Source organism: Nuphar pumila, chromosome 8 (assembly GCF_984573655.1).
Source record: "Nuphar pumila chromosome 8, dmNupPumi1.hap1.1, whole genome shotgun sequence".
NCBI lineage: Eukaryota > Viridiplantae > Streptophyta > Magnoliopsida > Nymphaeales > Nymphaeaceae > Nuphar > Nuphar pumila.
Genome location: NC_143256.1, coordinates 6,995,431 through 7,015,018, shown reverse-complemented (window position 1 = coordinate 7,015,018; position 19,588 = coordinate 6,995,431). Strand labels below are relative to the sequence as shown.

Here is a 19,588-nt window from a genome sequence, read left to right as displayed (position 1 = left end):
GGGGATGGACATGAAACGAGAAATGAACCGGGGATGAATGTTAATATCAAAACCCATGCTAGGATGAAGAGCAAAAGTTTGAGATGGGACGGGGGTGGAGACCTTGTTCCCCGCACCCGCCCCGATCTATTGCCATCCCTAGACCTCGCTAAAGGTCCTAGCAGGAAATGAGACCTTTAGCCGTGGTCAAAATACTATCACTAAAAGCTCAGCTTTTTGTTGGGGCCTTTAATGACAGTATTTTGACCTTCGCTAAAGGTTTCATTTTTCGTTGGGACCTTTAGCAATGGTCAAAACTATCACTAAAGGGTCTAAAACATGAAAAATATGTGTTTTAATTAGCATCTTTTTTGCATTTTTTTGTCATCTATCAAGGCCGCAATCGACGACCACTGTGTTTGCGCAGGTAGCTGCACACTTAAGGGTTGCTGGTATGAATCAAGATTTTTATAGTTTTTTTGCAAATCTAACCCTTCTGATGTATTGGGTGTGGTTTATTTACTAGGAATCAACGGTTGGATCATTGTAATCGGATCAAGAAATGCAATTTTTTGTGCTTTAATATTTCCGATCAAGAAATGCAATTTTCTGTGCTTTAATATTTATGAAAATTCTATGAGATTGATTTTTAACGCTTAAAAAATCTTTCTTATACATATTAATTAGATGATCTAAGAATCTATTTTTATAAAACCAAACGTCTAATAAAAAATTTCAAAAAAAATTTATAAAAATCTTAATTCATTCCAGTCAACATATTTGGTTGGTAACCATATTTTAGTTACCCTATATAATATACTCAAGTTTCACCCACTCAATATAGAACACAAATCATATACGAAGTCGTAGCAAAGTCTACAACCCCTTGTAAGCCAGGAACTTGTTGTCCCTGCTAAAGTTTCACTCATTTTCTATGGCTTTGGTCGCCTTAAGGCACATCTGGTTACTCCACAGCCACGCACCTCTATGCATGTGGCAATTTCCATGGAGACGTGTACCCCTTTGAACCATCCAACGGACAAGAGGACGTTGTCTGTGGGGTTATCATGTACCATCGCCATTTTTTTTTTGTGGCTCATTGTTTTTATCATTATCGGCTCCCTCATGAGTAGGGATGGCAGTGGGGCGGGGCGGGGGACAAGGTCTCCACCCCCGCCCCGCCTCAAGATTTTATCCTCCACCCCCGCCTCCATCCCCTGCGGGGATGGATTTTATCCTCCACCCCCGCCGTCATCCCCGTTTCATGTCCTACATCCCCGGTTCAAACGGGGATGAGGCGGGGCGGGGATATTGTGGGGAAAAGTGGTCGGGGCGGGGATGAGGTGGGGAAAAGTGCATGTCCATCCCCGCCTCCATCCCCGGACGGGGATGGATTTTAACCTTTGTCTCGCCTCCATCCTCGTTTCATACCCTTCATCGCCGGTCCAAACGGGGCGAGGCGCTTTCCCCAAGTCCACTGCCATCCCTACTCATGAGATAATGCAGTACCAAATATTTTTTTGACACTATGACTTGATGCAACTGATCACTGGTTGTGAATCATGACACATAGAACCAGTCGGTAGCTGGAAAAAGTATCACAAAGTGCGTCTAGCCTACTTGACTCTTATTGGCCTCATTGTCCAAAACAGAACCTGTGGCAATTGGTCAGTCGGTATAGACAAAATACTGGCCTCATTAGAAACCATTTCCAAGATGTGTTTCTTCACTAAATAAGTTATGTAGTTCATATCAATAATTCTTTTTGACCATTAGATCATTTGATTGAGTTGGTGGAGATCAAAATCTACAGAAAGCTTACCACTGCAGATACAAATAAATATTTGGTAGATAAAGTTGCCAGACTATTAAATAAAAATTAATGTCTAATATTTTTAATTTTTGTAGATCAGACCCCACAAATTTGTTCTACAAGCTTATTTAGTTTTTTTTTTTTATATTTACACAGATAAATCACTCCCAGGATCATAAAGACCTAGCCGCACTTACTATCACTGTCCTGACAGCGTAAAACTCTGTGAGCTTACCTCTTGCCTTCAGGGAGTTGCCACGCTTCTGCTTGCTCAAGGGATGATGACCATGAGATTTGAACCTAGACCGCTAGGCCTAGCGGTCTAGGCCCCATCCCACTATGCCAAACCCCTCTCGGACTACAAGCTTATTTAGTAGGAAATGGAATTTTGAATAATGTCATTGTGACGTAGGCTGATTTTTTGAAGGAGTACAAACTTATTTAGTACGATTCAGGATTTTGATCTTAAATTGCACCTATGGTTTGCGAATCAATTGTTCCGAAACCTCATTAGTATCAAATATTTACTCCCCTTTAAACCGTTGAATGGGTATCCTAGTCACTTGGGGGTAGGGATGGCAGTGGACCGGGGGAAAGCGGGCCCCGCCCCGCCTCGCCCCCATTTGGACCGGGGATGAAGGGTATGAAACGGGGATGGAGGCAGGGATGAAGGTTAAAATCCATCCCCGTCCGGGGGTGGAGGCGGAGATGGACGTGCACTTTTTCCCGCCCCGCCACGATCCCCGCCCCGACCACTTTTCCCCGCAATATCCCCGCCCCGCCTCATCCCCGTTTGAAGAGGGGATGGAGGACATGAAATGGGGATGAAGGCGGGGATGGAGGATAAAATCCATTCCCCGCCGGGAATGGAGGTGGGGGTGGAGGATAAAATCTTGAGGCGGGGCGGGGGTGGAGACCTTGTCCCCCGCCCAGTCCCACTGCCATCCCTACTTGGGGGACATCAAGTCGAGACAAACCCATGCTTAGGGCTGGTATAAACGAGCTGACCCAACCGAACATAGAATGTTCAAGCTCGGCTCATTCTTGTCATGAGAGGAGCTGAGCTTGAATGGGAAGCCGAGTGAAGCGAGCTGAGTTCAAGCTCACTTCATAACAAAAAAAAAGAATGCATATTTTATAATTGAAAATAATAAACATTGGACTTTGAACATCGTGAGCTAAGCTCAAAGTCATTTACAAAAATAAATGCATTGTTTTAAGGTTGTAATCAATAGGTTTTGAATCTAATTACAAGCCAAACTCTTGAACTATGTACTTTATATGGTACAAAATATACAACCCTCAAACAAACAACCCCCAAAAGGCACGAAGGACTGAGTTTGGCAATGGAACAAATGCCAATGATGAGTTGGTAATTCCTGCAACCACATCAATTATCAAAATCCCCAATATCCAATATCCATTATCCATTATCCATTTCAAACGAGCCCCCTGCTTCCCAACTACAGAGAGAGAGAGAGAGAGAGAGAGAGAGAGAGAGATGACGGAGTTGCTCAGAATTGCGGCTTACGGTTCGACCTTCTGTAGCGTTCAATGCCACGGAAGGCATCGCAAGCACTCCCAGCGGCCTCTCCGTTCCCTTGGTTTGAGGAATTTCGCCGGTCTCCGCCTCCACTCCCCCACCGAATTCCTTCTGAAGAACGCCCGTGGCTCGAGACCTGGAGCTCCTCTCTCTAATGGTAGATACAGAAGATGCTCCGTGGTTTCCATGGCTTCCGGCGACGGTGAGACCTCGAAGTTCTCCGCTTTCGCACCAGTTTTTCGGTTGTGATTGTCTGTAGTTCCTCTTGTTCATTTCTGCTTCTACTTATTACCGTCTTGTTTTGCAAATCCTAACATTGTGCTGATTCTTCAATCATGGTCCGTTCCTTCTCTCTTCTTTTTTTTCTCTCTTGTTCTAATCTTTGGGAAGGTCGAATAAGGGTTTTGTTGATTGTTTTCATTGGTTGGATAGATCCTTTTTGTTTTATGGATCTTAAGAAAGTACTAATTGTGTAATTTTGCATAATCTGGGAGTAATGGGGATGCTTCCAGTCAGTGAGAAAAGTAGGATGAGTTGGGATTATGAATTGTGGAGCATAGTTTAATATCCCAACTTCTTCCAGTTTTTTGGGTGCTTCCGAACAAAGCCTGAAGTGGTGTTTGTCACTTGTGTTTTGTTTATTTGGCGTGAGGAGATAGATTAATAACATCTTTGGTTGTTGGAATTGAGTACGATGTGAAGGAGATATAATAGAGTGGGGAGATGGTGATTGTGAAAATAGAGAGAGCGAGTTCACATTTCACCTTAAATGTTATCTCATCATCATTCCAAAGTATTTGTTGGCACCTTTTTTTTTGGTATTCAAGCATGCCAAACTAATTAGTTCACATCAAATTATTAATATGACCCAATATTTTAATTTACTGGAATATCTGGGTCTATCGGAATGCACCCTAATTCATACAACATGTTTGGTTTGTGGAATTGAAAGCTCATTTGATGGAAATGAAGATGGTGCTCTGTAGATTATGTGAAATATGGGATCTGTGCTCCGTAAAGAATGAGGAAACCGTTTCCTTATTCTATTGTGGTTGGTAGATGCACAAGCCTGCTAGAATTTTTCTTCCATGGAAATCAACATTCACAATTCCAAGAACTAAACATGCTGCGAGAATGCATTTCCTTAATTTTCTTTTGTGAAATACTAACTCTGTATTTTAAAGTATGATTTATAAGATACAATTGTTAAGTCCATGGAATGGATTGAAACTCCAGGGAGCAACATGTGATATAAGGCTCTCACACTTTGCTATCACTATTTTCTTTGGTTTGTCCAGAAATTTGATTTTCACATCTTCATAGATGCTGTAGGATCTTATCATAAGTCTGCAGTGAACCAATTGCAGCCTTATCATCTATTTTTTTAGTATCCCTTTCTTTTCTGGAACTACAGCATGCATATTTATGAATGCTAGTACATACTGAATTGACCAACCTTTTTTTGTCTAGACTTTTCTGGTGCTTCTCTCACATAGAATTTTCTCAAAAATGGACTTTGAGTATTGAACTTGTTCTCTATCAATTTGTTACAGAAACAAAACGTCTAGTGCCATTAAAGGATTACCGCAATATTGGAATCATGGCTCACATAGATGCAGGAAAGACAACAACAACAGAACGTATTCTGTACTATACAGGTAGGAATTATAAGATAGGGGAGGTGCATGAAGGAACTGCTACAATGGATTGGATGGAGCAGGAACAAGAAAGAGGTATAACCATCACTTCTGCTGCAACGACCACCTTCTGGAACAAGCACAGGATAAACATCATTGACACTCCTGGCCATGTGGACTTCACACTGGAAGTCGAACGAGCATTAAGAGTGCTGGATGGTGCAATATGCTTGTTTGACAGTGTTGCTGGTGTGGAGCCGCAGTCTGAAACTGTATGGAGACAAGCAGACAAGTACGGGGTGCCAAGAATCTGTTTTGTCAATAAGATGGACCGTCTTGGGGCAAACTTTTTCCGAACCAGAGATATGATTATCACTAATTTGGGTGCAAAGCCTCTTGTGCTTCAGATTCCATTGGGTGCAGAGGACAGCTTCCAGGGGGTTATTGATCTTGTGAAAATGCAAGCAATTGTTTGGTCTGGGGAAGAACTGGGTGCAAAATATTTGTATGAGGATATACCCAGTGATCTTCAGAATTTAGCTCAAGAATACAGGGCACAGTTGGTTGAAACTGTGGTTGAGTTAGATGATGAAGCTATGGAGAACTACCTTGAAGGTGTTGAGCCAGATGAGATGACTATCAAGAAGCTGATTAGAGAAGGAACTATCTCAGGTTGTTTTGTTCCTGTTTTATGTGGTTCGGCTTTTAAAAACAAGGGAGTACAGCCATTATTGGATGCCGTCGTAGATTATTTGCCTTCTCCACTGGACCTGCCACCCATGAAAGGAACAGACCCTGATGACCCTGAAATAGTCATTGAAAGAGCAGCAAATGATGAGGAACCATTCTCTGGTCTAGCATTTAAGATCATGAGTGACCCGTTTGTTGGATCTCTTACATTTGTAAGAGTATATGCTGGGAAACTAACAGCTGGTTCCTACGTACTCAATGCAAACAAAGGAAAAAAAGAGAGGATTGGACGGCTTCTAGAGATGCATGCTAATAGTAGGGAGGATGTGAAGGCTGTATTGACAGGTGATATAGTTGCACTTGCGGGGCTCAAAGATACCATAACAGGTGAAACACTATGTGATCCTGAGAAGCCAATTGTGCTGGAAAGGATGGACTTCCCAGATCCTGTTATTAAAGTTGCAATAGAACCCAAGACCAAAGCTGACATTGATAAAATGGCTGTTGGATTGATCAAGCTTGCTCAAGAAGATCCATCTTTTCACTTTTCAAGAGAGGATGAAACTAACCAGACTGTCATTGAAGGGATGGGAGAACTGCATCTTGAGATCATTGTAGATCGACTGAAGAGGGAGTTTAAGGTATTGCATGTTCAGAGATTTTTCTTTGCTCTAGTTCGTTGCACTTTTACTTTGATCCACATAGTCTTTCAGTTATGTATCATGGTTTCTTATAATTCTCTACAGTGTAAATTTGGAAAATCTAAATTTCATCTTTTTATTTTTCTTTGGAATAATTCATATAACTGTTTTTTAATATTTTTCTTGTTCTTATGTTAAATTTCTTATTGCTGCTATGATTGACCATATGCCTCATCCTTTAGATAGTTTTGCAAAATATGCTCTTACTTGCTCTCTTCCATGTAAGTCTAAGCTGGGGCTAAATCCCAATTCTGGAAACTATTGATGAGTATGATACCATTGCCTTTCTCTTTTGCTCTCCTTCCCTTCCGCCCCCCCTCATTTATCATTTGGCAACGTATACTTAAACTGGGTTTAAGAATGTAGTCCAGTTTTGTGATACCAAGGATAAGTATGATATACATCACCTTGGATTTCTTTTTCCCCCTCCATTTCTCTTTCTTGGTGCATCTGTCAGTCTGAGAATGTTCAGTGCTAAGTTAGAATAGTTATCCTGAAAAGAGTAATTGTTTTAGGCTGGAACAATGTGCTATCTGTTAAAATATGTAATCTCATATATGTAATCTCATAGGCATGTAATCTCATGTAATTTTCTTTTTTCTTTAGTTAGTATTTGGTTTAGTTATTTCTAGTTGAAATCTAACTAGAACTAGCTAAATCAGTCCATTTTAGGACTCTTATAACCTTCACCTTTTGACTAGTCAAAAAGGTACAGCCACAAGGGAGCCGTTAGACTCCCAACGGCTCTAATAGAGCCGTTGGGAGTCCAAAGACTCTCTTGAGGCTCCTCTCCCCTTCCCTATAAATATAGGGACTAATCTCCTTTGTAATTCATTCCTTTTGTATGGGATTTTATCCCAATTCATTAAATTTATTTATTTCATGTTTGTATACCCATTTTCGGGTAGTTTATGTTCTTGAGTTCTCTTTGTGAACCTTTGTGGTTCTTGTGGTGTATTTGTGAGAACTTGTTGAGAGATATTTTTGTAGTGTATTTTCACTTCCTTACATGGTATCAGAGCGAGGTCAGTGAACATGCATTGGGAAGCGTGCCATTCAAGTATTCTTCAAGAAAGTGAAGTCTCTTTGAAGAATTGATCGTGTGTAGCCTTAAAAAGCTTGGAAGGCTACCTATTCTCGCTCTTTGTGGTAAAAGTATTCTCCTTTCTTACTTGTTTTTCTCTTTCCCCTCTCATTCTCAAGCTTGTAAAATGGATGACAATGATAATGTCACCATTAAGCCCATAAAACTCAACAATTCAAACTATGTAACATGGGCTTTAATCATGAAGCATCTCATTTGGGGAAAAGGTCTATGAGGCTTAGTTAATGGAGCTGATGAGGAACCTAAACTCTCACTAAAGAAGAAGGAGGAAGAGAAGTACCTCTTTCGGAAGTAGAAAAAATTAAGGCCATCTCCACGTATGAGAAAAATTGGAAAGAATGGAGAATGGGTCACGCCAAGATCATATCTTGACTAATCTCTAGTGTAGATATAAAGAAGTGTTCAAGTCTTGCAAAATTTGAACACGCTAATGATGCGTGGGAGTATCTTAAGAGAATGTATTCTCTTAAAGATATTGCTCACATATGTAATTTGCAAGAAAAAGTTCGGAATATGGTTCAAGGGGAAAACAATATTAGAGAGTACTACAATAGCTTATCTGAGCTATGGGAAGAATTGGCTCTTCTTGAACAAAAGTGGCATTGTTCACAAGACATTGAGCTTCGCCAGAATCAAGTAAATGCAGAGCATTTCTTTCAATTTATCAATGGGTTGAGATCTGAATTTGAATCAACCAAGTCCGCTCTTCTACATCGGGGAAAGGTTCCCTCTATTGAAGATACAATTGAAGAGCTAAGTATGAAAGAAAATAGACTCAAGAAACGAGTCGCCAAAAGTGATGATGATACGGTTTTAGCTGTATCTAGACCCGGTAATCACATTCGCACATACAAACCTCCACATGTTGGGAGGACAAACAATGAAAGGCAAGGAGGCGATTTTGAAAAAAGAAAAGTTATTTGTTATTACTGTCATGAACCGGGACACGTTAAAACTTACTGCCCAAAGTTGAAGAGACCTTATGAGAAGAAGGTAGCTTCCGTTGAATCAACGAAAGAATCAAATGAGACATCCATTGAAAACATGTCCCTAACTCAGCTGGTGGAGGTTCTACAACCTCTTCTTAAAGGATCTTCTTCCTCTGCCGGAGTTGCTGCTTCTTCTGTTGGCATCTCCGATCCAGGTAAACCCCTGTGGCTCCTTGACTTTGGTGCTTCCTTTCACATGACACCAAATTTAAGGTTATTGTCACACTGTTATAACTCAAGTGGATCGAATGTTTTGACTGCGGATGGAACAACTCTTGAAATAAAAGGAATAAGAAATTTCGAAAATAGCTCTCAAAACTCAAAAGGATTTTATATTCCAAAAATTAGATATATCCCTAAACTTAATCTAAACCTTTTATCTGTCTCACAATTAACTGATCATGGGTGTAATGTTTCCTTCTCTTCTCATGATTGTCGAGTACATGATCACCAGTCATGAAAGCTGATTGGGGAAGGCCATAGAGAAGGAGGCTTGTATTACATGGACTTTTTGAAATTACCCAAGAAAACATCATGCTGCAATGTTCAAAAATTGGGCTTGGATCTTTTACACCAAAGATTTGGTCATCCTTGTATATCTAAGCTCCAGTATTTTCCAAAAATAGAAAATTTTTGTAATTTTGAAACTTTCACTTGTGAAAAATGTATTCTTGGAAAAATGAAACGGCTACCATTTCAAGAAAGAACCTTTGTCTCCACTCGACCACTTGAATTAATACATTCTGATGTTTGGGGTCCTACACCGGTTATGTCAAAAGGTGGTTTTCTATATTATGTAATTTTTGTAGATGACTTTACATGATATACCTGGATATACTTTCTCAAACACAAATCTGAAGTGTTTTCATTTTTTCAAATATTTTACAATATGGTCAAAAATCAATTTAAAAATGATATTTCAATATTCCGCACTGATTCAGGGGGAGAATTTTTATCAACTGAATTTAAAGAATATTTAAACTCATATGGAATTTCACACAAAAAATCTTGTCCCTATACCTCTCAACAAAATGGGTTAGCTGAGAGAAAATACAAACACATTATAAAAACAACTAGAACACTACTTATCACACATCAAGTTCCTAAGGTTTTTTGGGTCGAAGCAATTTTGACTGCTGTTTATCTTATTAACAGAATGCCCTCATCCTCAATAAACAATATCTTTCTCATTGAAAAGCTTTTCAAACAAACTCTTAATTATTCTAGATTGAGGGTATTTGGGTGCAAATGCTTTGTTTTTACAGATAGGAATGATAAATTCTCTCCTCGAGCTATCTCTTGTGCTTTCTTAGGATATGCAAGTCATCAAAAAAGGTACATGTGTTTTGATCTTAAAAATAACAAGTTATATGTCTCAAGGAATGTATCCTTTTTAGAAAATGAAAGTTTTTTTTGAAAACAAAGACTCTACTGAAATAGATGAGTATTCCTTCTTGTTGGATCTAGTTCTAAGGGATAGTGAAAGAGAAATTGATCTGGATGATCAGACGGATGTGACTGATTCTGATCCTGTTAGCAATAGTCAAGATTGTATTTAATACTCTAAACGAGTAAACTTAGAAAGACAATGTGCTTTGGATAAATACACAAGGGAACAAGAATCTGTGTCTTCATCTAGAAAATCCACTAGGATCTCGAGGGTTCCTGAAAAGTTTGTGTCATACGAGTCTTTTTTTCCAAAACATCAAGCCTTAATTGCCTTAATTCATTCCTATAAAGAACCTCCTAGTTATGATATAACCAAGGACCAACCAGAATGGGTCAAGGCTATGGAAGTCGAATTAGAAGCTTTAGAAAAAGCAAATACTTGGTCCATTCAAGACCATCCTCCAAACAACAAGAAACCTATTGGGTGTCGCTGGGTGTACAAGGTGAAAACTAAGAGTGATGGCACTCTTGAAAGATTCAAGGCCCGATTGGTGGCAAAAGGCTATTCCCAAGAGTATGAAATAGACTATGAAGAGACCTTTGCTCCACTAGCTAGAATGACCATAGAATCTTAATAGCGCTTACATCAATAAAAGGATGGCATATTTTTCAAATAGATGTCAAAAATGCATTTTTAAATGGAAATTTAGCTGAAGAAGTATACATGGACCCACCACCAGGAATGAATGTCCCTAAAGGAAAAAATCTTCGTCCAAACAAGGCGTTATATGGTCTCAAACAAGCTCCAAAAGCTTGGTATGACAGGTTTAGTAAGGTTATACTTGATTTTGGTTTTCGTTTTTGTCTTACTGACACAACTTTGTTTATTAAGAATTCTAATGCAGGTATTATCATCATTCTACTCTATGTTGACGACATGATCATCACCGAAAGTGATAAAGAGGGAGTTTATGACATTAAAGAATTTCTCAAAACACACTTTGAAATGAGTGATTTGGGTTTCTTGAAATACTTTCTTGGTATAGAAGTTGCATACTCACCTAGAGGATACTTGCTAACTCAATCTAAATTTGCATTGAATATTGTTGCTAGGTCAGGTATTTCAGATGAAAGACACGTTGATACCCCTGAAATTGTGAATGCCAAAATGAAGATTGATAATGGGGAACCACTCGAGAACCCAACTCCATATAGACAACTTGTCGAGGCTCTACAACCAGTCAATTTCAGCATGCTCCAACTTTTGTTCATATGGGCGCAGTTTTGCGCATTATTAGATACATTAAAAATTCTATTTCTCAAGGTTTATTTTTATCTGCTTCTTCTAATTTAGAATTGCTTGCTTATACTGATGCAGATTAGGGTGGTGATCCAAATGATCACCACTCAACTACAGGTTTTTGTGTCTTCTTAGGAGAATCCTTGGTGTCATGGCGATGCAAGAAGAAACAAAAGGTCTCTCTCTCATCAACAGAAGCTGAATACAGGGCAATGACTACAACCACTATGAAATTAGTCTGGCTTCGACGTCTCCTTTCCGATATGGGGGTTGAAAGTTCAAAAGCATCAAATCTGTATTGCGACAATAAGAGCTCTATTTATATTGCAAGCAATCAGACATTCCACGAACGCACCAAGCATATAGAAATGGACTGTCATTATGTTTAAGAGGAATTCTTGCGCGGCACCATTAATCTTTCCTATGTTGCTTCAGAATATCAGTTGGCTGATTTCTTCACCAAGCCTCTCGCTGCTCCTAGATTTCACTTTCTCTTAGGCAAACTTTCGGTTATCCAACCGTAAGTTTGAGGGGGAGTTAAAATATGTAATCTCATAGGCATCTGATAGGCATGTAGTCTCATGTAATTTTCTTTTTTCTTTAGTTAGTATTTGGTTTAGTTATTTCTAGTTGAAACCTAGCTAAATCAGTCCATTTTAGGACTCTTATAACCTTCACCTTTTGACTAGTAAAAAAGGTACAACCACAAGGGAGCCGTTAGACTCCCAACGACTCTAATAGAGCCGTTGGGAGTCCAAAGACTCCCTTGAGGCTCCTTTCCCCTTCCCTATAAATATGGGGACTAATCCCCTTTGTAATTCATTCCTTTTGTATGGGATTTTATCCCAATTCATTAAATTTATTTATTTCATATTTGTATACCCATTTTCGGGTAGTTTATGTTCTTGAGTTCTCTTTGTGGTTCTTGTGGTGTATTTGTGAGATATTGTTGAGAGATATTTTTGTAGTGTATTTTCACTTCCTTACACTATCGATGGTTGTCAGTTAGAAAACAAACAGAGAAAAATGATGTCTGCCTTCCAGAAATAGAAAATTAGGAAGAAACAGCTTAGCATCACTCTCTTTATGTTCTCCAGCTGTATGTTATGTGGCATGCTCATGCCTATCTAGAAATCACCTATTCAACATGAATGGGTCAGTTCAATGTATGCTGCCTATGTCACATAGACACAGCTATTGAGCAGCCGTACTCGTGTCAACACAGGTACCAGTACCAGTACCAGATGCAGCACAGGTATGTGCTGGTCCAGATCGGGTCGGGTCCAACCCTGACCGAAACCGTTTTTTTTTATGTCGGTGAAAGGCAGGGAGGAAGAAGAAAAGGAGGAGGGAGAAGAAGAAAAAGAAAGAGGAGGAGAAGAAAGAAGAAAGAAGAAAAAGAAAAAAAAGAAAGAGGAAGAGAAAGAGGAGGAGAAGGAAGAAGAAGACGAAAGAGGAAGAGGAAGAGGAAGAGGAAGAGGAAGAGGAAGAGGAAGAGGAGAAGGAAGAAGAAGACAAAAGAGGAAGAGGAGGAGAAGGAAGCAGAAGAGGAGGAGGAAGAAGACGAAAGACGAACAGGAAGAGCAGGAGAGAGAGAAAGAGCATACCCTCTTCAACCTTCTTTTTCTTCTTCTTCCAATCTGCCTTAGAGAGAGAGAGAGAAAGAGGGAAGGAGCGTACCTCCTCCTCTCCTTCTTGCAACAATCTGAGAGAGAGAGAAAGAGAAAGAGAGGGAGAGAGAGAGAGAGGGGCCCTTCCCTCTTTTATAAGATGTCTTATATATGGATCCACTGGATCCATATATAATCCAGACCAAACTTAAACTCTCTCTCTCCCTCTCTCTCTCTCTCTCTCTCTCTCTCTCTATATATATATATATATATATATATATATATATATATATATATATATATATATAGATGTGTTCCCGTACCCACATTTTTTTAAATTGTCGTGTCATATCCTCCGTATCCGCACCCGTACCCATGTGACATAGATGCTGTCGTTTGTCATTAGCATGTTTGGTTACTGAAATTGAAAGCCCCTTGGTGTGGGTCTGGAAATTGTGCTTTGTGCATTATGTCATGTAAAATTCTTATTTATTAGCTCAGAATATCTTTTTTTCAATTTTATGTAGCATTGATGCATTGAAACATGATTCTTGGTTCTATGATATCAACTTCCAATATCATGGATGAAATGTGAAACATGCACACATTTGCGCTTGCACACACACACAAACATTTTCAAACATGATCAATAGATGTACAAAGTTGGGTTTCTCTTTTTGCATCTGCTGTGTTGTTCTTTATGGTTTTTATTCTCTCTTTACAAATAATGATTTACCTTTACTTGTCTGGCTGCGTATTTGCTTGATTAAGGTTGAGGCAAATGTAGGAGCACCACAAGTAAATTACCGTGAAAGCATTTCTAGGGTCTCAGAAGTAAAATACGTCCACAAGAAACAGTCAGGTGGACAAGGACAGTTTGCAGATATAACTGTGAGGTTTGAGCCCATAGATGCTGGAAGTGGTTATGAATTCAAGAGTGAAATAAAGGGAGGTGCTGTTCCAAAGGAATATATACCTGGTGTGATGAAAGGTCTTGAAGAATGTATGAGCAATGGTGTGCTTGCTGGCTATCCAGTTGTTGACGTACGTGCAGTGTTGGTTGATGGTTCATACCATGATGTTGATTCAAGCGTGCTGGCATTCCAGTTGGCAGCTCGAGGTGCATTCCGTGATGGTATGCGCAAAGCAGGGCCAAGATTGTTGGAGCCGATTATGAAAGTTGAAGTGGTTACTCCTGAAGAGCACTTGGGTGATGTTATTGGCGATCTGAACTCAAGGAGAGGCCACATAAACAGTTTTGGTGATAAACCTGGAAGTCTCAAGGTAGATGACCTTGTAAACTCGCTGCTTTCGTCTTACAAGTTTTGACCTGTTTCATTATATAATCTTATAGCAGATTATGTGGACATTTATTGCTACAGTATGATGCTTAGTTTACCTGTTAAAAAGAAAATCACCTTAGTTAATGAGGGCACATGCAATACTTGTTTAGTATAATAGATTATAGATAGAGTAGTTCAATGGAAACATGATCATGATATGGAAACCAATATCCTTTTATATATTGGCCAGTGTGTGACTGTTGTATTCTCAGTCAGTTTGCCTTGCCTGGTTCCTTGATCCCTTGAGTTTGTGGCCATGGCTACAGTCTAGACCAATTACTTTTGAAGCTTATATGAATTTAGCATTTGTAATTCTGTCACAGTCCTCACCTCTAGCTTTATGGTAAGTGGAGATGCTCTGAGAGAGAGAGAGAGAGAGAGAGAGAGAGAGAGAGAGAGAGAGAGAGAGAGAGAGAGAGCACGGGCACAAACCCATGAAAAATAAAATGGGGCAAAGTGATTGCGTCTTTAAAAGATTGTGTATGGTATAGTTTGCATACCTGGATTGGTGCTTCCTGAATTTTCTTTTTCTATGTTTTAGGAGGTTTAGCTTTAAAATCTTGTTCACATTAAAAAAATTGCAACTCTTTTCTTGCTGAGCATGCTCGTAAGGCGCATTGAAGGTTTTATCTTTAAGATATTGGTGGGGTGATGTTATCTTGAATACCACTGGTTGGATGCAGGTGGTGGATGCTTTGGTGCCACTAGCAGAAATGTTTCAATACGTGAGCACACTCCGTGGAATGACAAAAGGGCGTGCATCTTATACCATGCACTTGGCCAAGTTTGATGTTGTTCCTCAACACATACAGAATGAGCTTGCATCTAAAGAGCAAGCGGTTACTGCATAACATAAATCATCATGCATCAAACACAGCGCTGCTGTTGGCACTTACAATATTCTCGCTCACCTGAGTTGGAGCTTCATAATGCTGCTGGCTTGTAATTTTGTTCAATTTTAGTTGTAAAGATAGGTAGACTTTCCTTCAATGAAGGTTAATTTTTTCCTCTCTAATCTTCTCATCCAGAATTTGAACTTTGAACAGTAAATGCTTGCACGAGAGCCACCAACATCAGATCAGTTTCGATGGCCCAGCGACTAACAGATGACCAACAAAACCATCCACTTGGCCATAAAATCATTTTCCGTGAATATTTGTGTTTGAAAATCAAGACTCTATAAAGTCATGAGCCTTGATTACCTGACATTACTAAGGCTGGTAAACGAGCCGAACAACCTGAACACAAGGTCTTCATTCTCCGCTCCTTTACAATGAAAGGTTTTCGGGCTCGTGCTCATGTTTGTTCCTAGACAAGCCGAGCCTGGTTTGAGCTTCAAGTTTGGATGGCCCTGCAACTAACAGATGACCAACATGACCAAGGATTGGCCATTAAATTATTTTCCTTCACTGCTTGTGTTTGAAAATCAAGGATCTAGAAGTCATGAGCCTTGATTATCTTGTTGCTACTTAAACATCATACCTGACAGTTGGGCTGGTAAATGAGTTGAACAATCCAAACACGGTTTTCTGCCTCAGCTTGTTTTCCTACTGAAGGTGTTCAGGCTCGTGCTCATGTTTGTGTCTAGACAAGCTGAGACGAGTTTGAGCTAGATGATCTAAAAAAGGGTGCATGTACCACTTTGACCTAGGGTGGGCATCGGGCCAGCTCGAGCCCGTTTAGAGCTCGGCCCGCTGGGCTTTAAGTGTGGACTGGCCCAGAGATGACCTGGCCCGTTTACTAACAGGCCGGGTTTTGGCCTGGTTCTTAATAGGTTCGGGTTTGAAGAGCAGCCCATAGCACGGCATATTGGCCCAACAGGCCAATGTGAAGCAGGTCGGCTTTGGCCTAGCCCGACCCAAATCTATTTGTAAATAGTAATAATTAACAAGTTCCAAACTTTCATGTAACCAACTAATTATCCTTCTAGTTTTCATAAAATTAATGCAACTAATGAAATTGGGGAATCCACTTGGCTAGCTAGGCTCATCTAGGTTGAAATTGGGTTTGGGTTAAATGTACTTGAGTGGGTAATAAAGCCATGACAAAAGGGGTATAATGGTCACTTCATGTAGGGGAAACCTATAAATAAGGCCTGTGCCTCTCATTTGCATGAATGCTTGATCATTATTAGAATTGACTCATTGAGCCTTGGTCTCTCTAGCTTGTTAGAGTGGATTGGCTTTAGTTAGGATCTCTTTGGCTAGAGATAGGCTCAAGCTAGGGATGGCAGTGGACTGGAGGACAATGGGGCTCCGCCCCGCCTCGCCCCATTTGGACCGGGGATAAAGGGCATGAAACGGGGATGGAGGCTGGGATGAAGGTTAAAATCTATCCCCGTGCGTGGATGGAGGCGGGGATGGACTTAAGCTTTTCCCCGCCCTGCCCCGCCCCGCCCCGTCCCCATCCCAATCCCCGCCCCGCCCCGCCTCGCCCCCATTTGGACCGGGGATGGAGGACATGAAACGGGGATGGAGGCGGGGGTGAAGGTTGAAATCCATCCCCGTGCGGGGATGGAGGCGGGGATGAAGGTTCAGATTTTGAAATGGGGCGGGGGTGGAGACCTTGTCCCCGCCCCCTTCCCGGTCCACTGCCATCCCTAGCTCAAGCGCTAGATCCTTCTAGTGTTTGAGATTTCTATACATCTCTTAACCCTTTCCCACACCTTCCCTAGCCATTGCCACTCCATTCCTTTCATTTCCTCACTTTTTCATACTAGCTGATCCCCTACTTAAACCTCTACTTTCCTACCTTTGCTTTTAAATTTTCCTACCTATGGGGCTAGACTGGTATTACTTAATTCTTTGGGTTGTATGTAACAACACTCGACTTGACCAAACCTCCCTCATGCATTCAACTCCCTGCCCTCTCTGGTCTTGCAAACCCTATCCAAGGAAGTTGTACGGCCGACATTTGGTTGCGGGTATCCAATTAATATGGCTTACTAGTGATAACTCTCTCTCTGCATTTTATCTCTTTTATTGTTTTAATATAGCTTTTTCCTTTTGATTGCTATGAAGTTTAGATGCGCTTCCTTATTGTTGGGCAAGTAATCGGTTTCTTTACATCTTAGGGAGGGTTTAATCTGATCTTGAAAGGTCACATTTGGGGTATGGGTTCATTTAGCATGTCGTTTTCTTGTGCTCTATCTGGATATTTTTTTGTTTTCATATCTGGTTTCATTTAGTAGGTCAGATTAGAACTTTTAGCTGCATATTTTCTTGTTAAACTTTTGTTTTCCCCATATGTTTGATCAAGTTTGTGGTTGTTATTAACGAGAGAGAGAGAGAGAGAGAGAGAGAGAGAGAGAGAGATCCAATACAAAAGTTGAACTTGGAATTAATTCCACTTTTATAGGTGAATATAAACAAAGGAATGAGATTTCAATTCCATTTTATTGTTTGTAATCCAAACACTATAATTGGAATCCTTGGAAGTTCCTAAAATTGAATTCTACATAATTTCATGAAGCCGAGCAGCCCTTAGGAAAAATTTCAATAACCAAAATTCTCAAGTAGCCAACAAACTTCTGAGTCTAATTCATGTGCACACCAAATGTTTGAATGTTTTCAATTTCCCACCAATCTATGGCATGCCAACGAAGGTTTTCACTTCCTGCGGTCCAATGGGAGGTTGAGCGGGATTCTTGTCATGTGGCAAAAAATGAGTCAGCCGATAATCTTGTCGCGAGGTCATTCTCATGTTGCAGTGCTCTTTTCAGAAATTCTTGAGGGACCAGGTGTATTCATAGTTGTTTATGGCTCTATTACCAGCAAAAGAAAAACAATGCTCTGGTCAGAGTTGGAGGGGTCTATCCGATTCTTGTTAGCCCCTGCATCCTCGTTGATGATTTGATCAATGCGGTGCTTTACCAGTATGATTTGAACAAACCGATCGGTAGGAGGGGTGCAATCCCTTCAAGACTTTCATTGATAGAAACTCCCTTGTCCACCTCCCTCTTGGAGGTGACCTTTTTTCATGGTTAACTCATGTCTCCGTAAAGGGTTCTTCTCTTTAGTGAGATCCTTGAGCATGCATATTCAGGACTTTGAGGAAAGCATTCATCTGAGATCTATCTCGAACTACGGGCACCTAACCTTTTCTTGGGTGTCGGTTTCAATCATGGGAGGCACTTTTGTTTTGAGAGGTGGTGAATGCAAGAGCCAGGCTTCCTCATATTCGTTAAGCCGCTCGTGATCCATGCCGATGCAAGGGACATGGGCTACCTATCGCCTGCACCAGAAGCTCTCTCGTCTCAAGGGTGATATAAAGCAATGGGTGCATTCCCACAAGATTATGAAATTCCATTTGCTCGCCCACCACCCTTGGGCAAGGCCATGGTGTTGTAGCAATTTTGGCTTCAGTTTTTTATTGGACCAAGGAACTCATTACATTTATAAAGTTCAGATAAGAGTTGAAGTGGCATCAACGATCATGCAGCGTAATATGGTGTAAACACATTTCTTTCACTTGTTTGTGTCTGACCAAAAGCCATTGAATTGCCATGAATTCATTCAGATTGGGAATGGAATCATATCAGTGGCGGAGCCAGAAGTTTTTCGTTGGGTGGGCAGACTTCGGGTCTTAGGGACAATGCCAGAAGTTCCCGGTGATGACTCCATCGTAGGTGGGCTTGCCGAAGGTGGGTCTGTCCGGGTCCTCGGTGGAAGGGAGGGCCGCCCTCTTCGAAGATGGGTGGTCGTCGATCTCCATGGCGAGGGGCTGATCACTGTCGTCGGCAGCCGATCTCTTCCGCTTGTTGCTGTTCTGGTCTCCCAGCCCTTCATCTAGACGCCAAAAATTGATAGTGCAGGCCATCGGTTTCAGAGAGAGAGATGGTCGTCTTCGCCTGTTCTATTTCGGCCTTGGCGGCAGAGGGAGAGCAACATATAGAGAGGGCGAAAGAGAGAGTCTAAGGCTGCAGGTCAGACTACAGTTCAGACCCGCGTGAATTTAGGTCCCAATCAATTCATTTATGGGCTAATCAAAGACTCTTTTAAGCTAATGTATGTAAAAATATAAGGTAAAGTAACAGAATTATTGGATAATGTGCAAAAAACTATTACTGATATTATACCTAACACTTGTTGGAATTTTTTTTTTTTCGGTTTCTAATTTTGGGGTGGGCGACCGCCCACCCATGCCCACCCCGGGCTCCGTCACTGAATCATATAGAGAATGCACATGTTGTCAGTTATCTCCATGTTTTTTAGTCGCTTGTTCTCCATGCCGGCCTTGTAGGGAGTATCCATCTCAGACCTCAATTATCATCGGCTCGACCCGATGCAAGCGTCTATGCTGGACGCCCCCTTCCAGCTATTTGAGATACGTGAGCGCCAAGACAGGTTCCTGGTTGATTTCTTATCATGGTTTTGGGAAGTTGTGAGGGCTGATCTATTCATATTTTTTGTAGAATGCTATCACAACTCAAATCTGCTCAAGGTGCATGGGCGATCAGAGCTTGTGTTGATCTCAAAGGTGGATGGGGT

At 40.8% G+C, this 19,588-nt stretch overlaps 1 protein-coding gene across 1 annotated transcript; it reads left to right on the top strand.

The window, feature by feature from the left end:
• Positions 1 to 3,203: 3,203 nt before the first annotated feature.
• Positions 3,204 to 15,114, top strand: LOC149829528 (elongation factor G-2, chloroplastic-like). The gene is made up of 4 exons (XM_090016007.1): positions 3,204 to 3,537; positions 4,889 to 6,303; positions 13,528 to 14,040; positions 14,783 to 15,114. The coding sequence occupies exons 1-4, from the start codon at positions 3,294 to 3,296 to the stop codon at positions 14,948 to 14,950; spliced, it is 2,340 nt and encodes a 779-aa protein (XP_089872133.1). The 5' UTR covers positions 3,204 to 3,293; the 3' UTR covers positions 14,951 to 15,114.
• Positions 15,115 to 19,588: the final 4,474 nt, after the last annotated feature.